Raw genomic sequence first — 7,625 nt, 5'->3', positions numbered from 1 at the left:
TCAGTCCTAAAATTAATTTAAATATAATATGGTACATGTGAATGGATAAATGTATATCGATACAGATAATAAGAAGAACTTATTGTCTTTAATTTTGAAAGGTTTTCTTTCCCATGACAATGGTGTTATTTGAATAAAACACGTAACGTCATATAGTACGACACGGCAACTGATAAATACTAGAAAAAAATATGAATATGAATGTTATTTTTTGATAATCATTAGTAATTCAACAGGGCGGGGGCGAATGGACTTCTTTCGAGAAAAAGCAAATCACCGGAATTTTTTCCATTGACTCTATCATTTTTAAATTTCGTAATATGTACTCAGTAATACGTTATGAAAAAAAAAATAAGGGCCCAATATTCCCCAAATGTATTGTTGGGTAGCAAAATATTTATAAGGGCCTATCTTGCCTCAAGAGACCCTTGTTGCTTTGTGCCTTCTGTGTCGCTTTTTTTTTACTGTTATATAAGGAAAAATCAGAGATCCCTTCGCCCCCCACCCTACCTCCTTTTTCATTGGAAAAAGTGATTACGATACTTTGTAATCTATTCTTACCGTAGAATAAAAATTTTTGTTCAAAGCAGGTATAATACCCCTGAAAGAAATAGTTAGCGGCTTCTGGGATCGACACATCATTATTATTATCGATTTCCGTATTACGATCGGTTTATCGATCCATGACGACTCATATAGTGACCATGATACTTTTTCACTCTAAAATATTGTATGTTAAACATTAATTAAATAGTACAATAGAAGTAGTTTACATCAAGACACAGAATATATTCTAACTTACAAGCTCATATAAATCATCTGCTGGAGGAATGTATAAATAAACTGCTAAACATCCAGCAATGACGATAAATAAAAATTTTGTTGTTTCTATAACACTTGAAGTCTATTGAAATGATATAATTATTTTAGTTACTCTCGACAATTAAATAATTTATTGTAGATCCAATAACACTTACATGTACGATCTTAATACCTCCTAAGATTACTGATAATGTTATAATGACAAAGCTCTTAAATATAATGAAACGAACAGTTTTATCGAGTTGCTCAAAATATCTGTAATGACAAATGTTTACATTGAAAAGAACAATATGCTATAATTTAAATGTTTGATGATCAATTATTGATCTTACCGTATACAATCTCGATGTTGTCGTATCCAATCATTGAACTCATCAACATTGACAACATTTTTTAATCTTAATAATAGTACTTTTAGTTTTGCTGTTACATAAGACAGTAGTATTGCGATTATAATTGGAGCAACAGTGTGATGCAATCCACATTGTAAATTAGCTATAGCTTGCTGAGTGTAAACTAAGTAATATGTGGCTGTATATGGTTCAATAGTAAATGGATAATAAGCTACAGAAGGTAACAGTCTTTGAGGTGTAAAAATTGGAACGCATAGATGAGAAACACAAGCCAGTGAACAAAATACCACCACAAATATATATAAAGGCAGGTGATGGTTTATTGATTTACTTAAAATAATTTTGTCTCTGCCGTTTACTGATTTTATGTAATCAAACATTTCCCATAATAATCCCTATAAATAAAAATATATCACATTTTTTTTCCTGTTTAAAATTGCTCTGTTTGTTGTTTACCTGAATTTGATTCTTATTATACTTCCACATAAGAAGATTGACGAATGTTTCTGAATACACTGGCAGTGCACTTAGAGAATGAAGTGCTTTTAATGGTTGACCTTCGTGAAGTTCCTTATGTATACTCAACATCGTAGGAATTATTATCAATGTAATATTGACTATCGACACAAACCATACTAATTCTTTTATAATTCTTATCCACACTTGTGAGTCAAAAATTGGCCAGATTCCGGATATTTCGCCAAGTATTTTCATCGTACGTAATAGTAACTCTGGTTTAACTCTCATTTTTAACAAACCTTTAACTTCGAAGGTAATTCAAAAACTAATAACCGCAGAAAGTAGACATACATAGTTAAGAGTTATAAAAATACGTAGGATTGATTCTTGGATTAAATTTTATGTGTATCTAAATAATTCAAACAATGCTTATCGTTAAAATGTCAATTTATTATAGTTTTTATTTTTTTTTTTCACTAAGACATAAATAATTCATATCTTGTATTATTTCGTGACGATCCTTTCGATTCCATAATTATACTTTTATGGTTTTTTTGTTACTTTGCCCTTTCATGCCATGATCATTAGGTTAAACTTAGTTCAAAATCCATGAATATTTAATTCATAAGTATTTTGATGATATTATCAATATTTACTGAAACTTATAAATAAAACTTTATACGCATTTATGTCAATGTATTGAAATAATGAGATCGTATCATTTCTTTTGTTGAGAAGACAACAGTCTTCTTCTCCGCGGAAAAAAAATAATTAGTAGCAGACACCTAAATAAGTGGAAAAAATAACGGATACACAAAGAAAAAATAATTATATCTAAACGGTTAGACATATGATATATAGTATTTTAAAATATGAAAATTTTACGAGTCTCATGTATTGACCAATTTCCTTTCATTTCATCATGTCAGAAATGATATTTATAAAATGGTAATTAATTCACTACACTGTAAAAAATCCGGAGTGAATCCGGATTGAAATTAAATCCAAATTCACTCCGGATTCACTCCGCCACTCGGAATTGCGGAGTTTTAAAAAAAATCACTCCGCAATCGGAGTGATTTGGGAGTTTGTTCTAGCGGAGTCATCTCGGAGTGATGCGGATATTATTTCACCCCATTTCACCCCGGTCCGGAGTTTTAACATTTAAATTAATTTATATTAAAACTGTTAAACAGCGTGTGTGTGCGAGTGCGAGTGTGCGCGTATCTGTGTCTGTGTGCGCGTGTCTGTGAATGTGTGTGCGTGCGTGAGTGCGCGTGCGAGTGTGAAAATGTGTGCGTGTGTGTGTGCGTGTGTTCGGGTGTGTGCGAATGTGTACGGATGTGTGTTCGGGTGTGCGCATGTGTGCGTGTGTGCGAATATGTGCTTGTGTGTGTTCTGGTGTGTGTACGTGTGTTTGTGCGTATCGGTTGATCAGTACTGTAATACGCGAATTTTTATTTTGATTTTACTTAGTGGAGTTACATTTTATTAATAATATTTTTAAAACTCCCCTGCGGATTGAATTTCACTCATGAATTTTGAATATAAATTCATGATATGTAACTATTAATTGTGGTCAAAAAATATATATTTCTGTATTAATAATAGTAAAATAAGTAATTTCGGTTCCTTCTATAATTATAATGTGAATAATTAAATAAAATAATTAAAAGAAGACATGATATTTTTTTATGTATTATTTATTTAACGTAAAGTTAGACGTTACAACTTTGGTATAAAAGCATAAAATAGTGGCACTGGTTATATAGTAAGCATGAATAATAAATTTTCGCAGCCACAATAAAATAAACAATGGGAATTAATTATTACATTAATTTATATATGGATCAATTGTCGATAATATGGATACAAATATATGACATACGAGATGAAACTGCGACCTATAACAATAAAATTTATTATTTATAATACGCATAAAACGTACTTGTGTATAAAAGATTCGTAATTAATAAAATTAATACGAAGCAAGCGAGTGATATTTAAATTAAAAAAAACAGTCGGAAATGCAACGTTTTAATCCTTACATCTATTTATTTTGATCAATGAAAGATATTTAATTTATATTTTGCAATGAATGGATCTCGAATCAACTATATAGCCGTGCATAAGGATATTTATTACGTATATTATATTATATTATATATTGTTTAATTATAAAACTCGCGATTTATGATTATTTATATGGAACGAACGATAACACAAGAACATAATAATAACAACGAGTGAAAAGCTTTCCAAGCATCGCACGTGATTAAGTTGTAATACCAATCTTGTAGAATATATAGAAAAAAAAATTCGGTAAAAACTTGAGCCCTTAACTACTATTTTTAGAGGTCGCCAATTCATTTGCCAGTTTTCCCATTTAAATAACATACAAAAATCATTTTTTTACACTTTTCTTTACCGCAACCTGTGAAGAAATTTTTTTTCTACTTCAATCATAATTTATTCTCATAGAGCATAAAATTCTCTAAAAAATAGTCCGTCACGAAAAAATTATCTAACGAAAATTTTTATTACGTAATTATATTATATTCATTATATTATACTTGAAATTTATATTAAATAGCTCACAACTGTTGAGCTATTGATAACAGAATTGAGTCCTGTGCAACAAATTTGTAAAACTTAATGAGCCCTACAAAATTGTCATTTGACTTTTGTTCATACACGGAAAGAATTTTGGTATGAATATTGCCATGTTATTTATTCTAAAAATTACTCTAAATCGAGTAATCTTGGGCCATTACGACTTTTTACTTTCGAATTACGAAATTTTACTCTTTCAGTGAGTAAAAGTCAATCAAATTAATTTTTACTCACAATTGCGAGTAAAAATTACCCCTAGCGGATGTCTAAATAAATTCTCTCTAATTCAATTTTTACTCGTAGGTTATGATAAAAAGTTGATTATTCAATTTATAAAATTTATATTGAATTACAATAAAAATTACTATTAATAGGCTGAAATTTCTATAGAAAATCTAAAAACCGTCTAATTGCCTTAGAATATGACTTAAGATAAATATTTTGAAAAAGAATAAAAAAAAAATATTACTCTTATTGTGTTGAAAAAGAAAAAATACAATTTTTTTTTTTTTTAAATAAATATTAAGTTATAGAGAGATACAGAGATCGTCTTTTTTTTCCAGCCCTACGTTTGTGTGCGTAACATGTAAGTTGTCGCGAGTAAAATAAAAGACATTTAATTGAAGCCGATATTAACCGAAGATTAACGGAGACTACTGTAATATTACTCTGCAGTTTAGAGTAAAAATTACTCCCATAGATAAGAAAATTTATTCGAGTTATAAGCAGTTTTTCATCAAACAGTTAATGGGTTTAAAAGAATGGTATATTGGGGAGTAAAAATTAATCGCATGGAGTAAAAATTAATAGATTAAGATGAGATATTCACAATAATCGATTAAATATAAGACTTTTAAAAAATTACTCAGTAGTAGAGTAAAACATAGTCTAGCAACGTTAATATTTAAACAAAAAATATTAAATTTAAAACAAAAAATACCAATTTTTTGCAACGGCCCAAGATTACTCGAAACTACAGAGTAATTTTTATCAAAAAATTCTTTCCGTGTAGAGTCAATAATTTAGCCCTTGAATCCAATTAAAGATAAATTTTCATATAAAGCACATTCAGGACTAATTACGTAATAAAAATATTCGTTAGATAATTTTTTCGTGACAGACTTTTTTTTAGAGAATTTTATGCTCTATGAGAATAAATTATGATCTAAGTAGAAAAAAAATTTCTTCACAGGTTGCGGTAAAGAAAAGTGTAAAAAAATGATTTTTGTATGTTATTTGAATGGGAAAACTGACAAATGAATTGGCGACCTCTAAAAATAGTAGTTACACTGTGAAAAATTCGCGGAGTGAATGCGGATTAAATCCGGAGTGAATGCGGAGTGAATGCGGAGTGAATGAATTTTTAATTATTCACTCCCCTCGGAGTGAAATTCACTCCGGAGCGGAGTTTTGTAAATATTATTAATAAAATATAACTCCACTCAATAAAATCGAAGTAAAAACTCGCGTATTACATAATTGATCAGCTCATATGCACACACATACACACTAAGGTGTCCCAAAATAAAAAAATATTTTTTTTTTAACGTCTTATGGGCTCAAAGGTTACTTCATATTATAAAAAGGATCCTCACAAAATTTCAGCCAGATATCTTTAAAATTGAGCTATTACAAAGGGGGGTCCCCTTTCCCATTTAAAACACACGCGAAAATTTTTCATTTTAGTTTTTCGTTATAAAGACTATGAAAAAATTTTTTTTTCAGTTTTGCCAAGTATGATTTTGTAGGAAATTAAATTCTCTATAAAAAAGTGCTGATGTATTATATATGTCAAACGAACTGGGAAAAAGTTACGGGGCTTCGAAAATCAACAAAAAGTTAGTTTAATCAGTGTTCAATTTTTTTTTAAATATATATTTCATTTTTATTGCATCAAAAATTTTGTTTTTCAAATTTTAACGACCACGCTCTTGTAGGAAATCTAATCACCTACAAAAAATATCTGATATCATATATACGTCAAATGAATGAGAAAAAAGTTACAGGGCTTTAAATGTAAACGAAAAGTGAAGTTTAAAACATATTAATTTTGTGAACTAAAATGTCAACGGAAAGTGAACTTTATTCTCCCAATTCACTCCGCATGCGGAGTGATTTTTTTTTTTAACTCCGGAACTCTGAGTGGCGGAGTGAATCCGGAGTGTATTCGGATTTTATTTCACTCCCAATTCACTCCGGATTTTTTACAGTGTAAGGGCTCAAATTTTGACCAATTTTTTTTTTCTACATATTCTACCGGATTTCGAGTCAGCACCTTGAAAAAAAAAATATTGCTCTGAAACGAACCACCCTACTATTACATATTTATTTTTTTTTTGTTTTTAATTATATAATATAATATTTAAATATTTAGTATTTATAATATTATTACAATAGTTTTATAGTGGTGTCATAATTATAATAATTATTGTTATTATTATTGTTATATATACAAAACAAAATTTATAAATTTTAAATAATTAAATTCAAATCATTAAATTTTAAAAAATGCGCGAACTAATTTTTGAATAAATACGCAATTTTAAATGATCCTGAAGTTAGCAGACAATTAACATTTTTCGGATTTTTTTTTTTATCAAAATTTTAATTTACAAAAAAAAAAAACTAAAAAAATGCACATGTAGGAAATTTAAAAAACTGTAGGTGCTATTTTTTGAAATATTTTTTTTTTAATTTATCGTATTTATAAAAATCAAAAAATTATTATAATTTTTAAATTTTAATCATAATTTTTAAATTTTTATTCTATTGACATTTTATTTATTTATTCTAAAATTTTTAAAATTGATGTCATTTTAATTCACGCTCATGTGACTGCAGCAGACATGAGACAATTTATAAATTTGAAACAAAAATTAAAATATTGAAATTTAAAAAAATGCCCGCGCAGATTTTTTAATTAATTAAATACGAATTTTTTAATTTTAATTCCGCTCACATTTTATTCATTTATTCAAAAATTTAAAAATGTCAATTGCCAGTTACATTCACACGTAAAATAAATTACAAAAAAAAATGATTTTTTCGAGATTAATATAAAAAAATAAAGATCTGTGATTAAATTCCTTTTTAGGATACGTTACAACTTCAATGAAATTCGTAATAATTTTACAACAGAGCAAGTGTCTTAATATGGTCAGACAAGTTTTAGTTTAACATTAATTACCAAGTGAAATATTACTTAACATCTGTATAATTATTTATTAAAAATCAACAGGAAAGTTGCGCCATCACAAAACTACCGAGCCGCCGCCCGGCGGGTAAATTTCAAACCAACTTTCGAGTTAAAGTCCGAAGTATACCCGAGACAGTAATAAAATAATCTTCGGGTGTTTTCGGTTTCTATTTGTGATCTGT

At 28.4% G+C, this 7,625-nt stretch overlaps 1 protein-coding gene across 1 annotated transcript; it reads right to left on the bottom strand.

Moving 5' to 3' along the window:
- On the bottom strand, positions 1-1,922 carry LOC130669988 (uncharacterized). The gene is made up of 5 exons (XM_057473156.1): positions 1,632-1,922; positions 1,155-1,570; positions 978-1,077; positions 803-904; positions 1-6 (listed from the first exon to the last, which is right to left on the bottom strand). Exons 1-5 carry the CDS (start codon positions 1,920-1,922, stop codon positions 1-3), a joined length of 915 nt encoding a protein of 304 aa, XP_057329139.1.
- Between the last annotated feature and the right edge of the window lie 5,703 nt (positions 1,923-7,625).

This window comes from Microplitis mediator, chromosome 6, assembly GCF_029852145.1.
Source record: "Microplitis mediator isolate UGA2020A chromosome 6, iyMicMedi2.1, whole genome shotgun sequence".
In the NCBI taxonomy this organism is placed as follows: Eukaryota; Metazoa; Arthropoda; class Insecta; order Hymenoptera; family Braconidae; genus Microplitis; species Microplitis mediator.
This window is presented reverse-complemented; position numbering and strand designations above follow the sequence as displayed.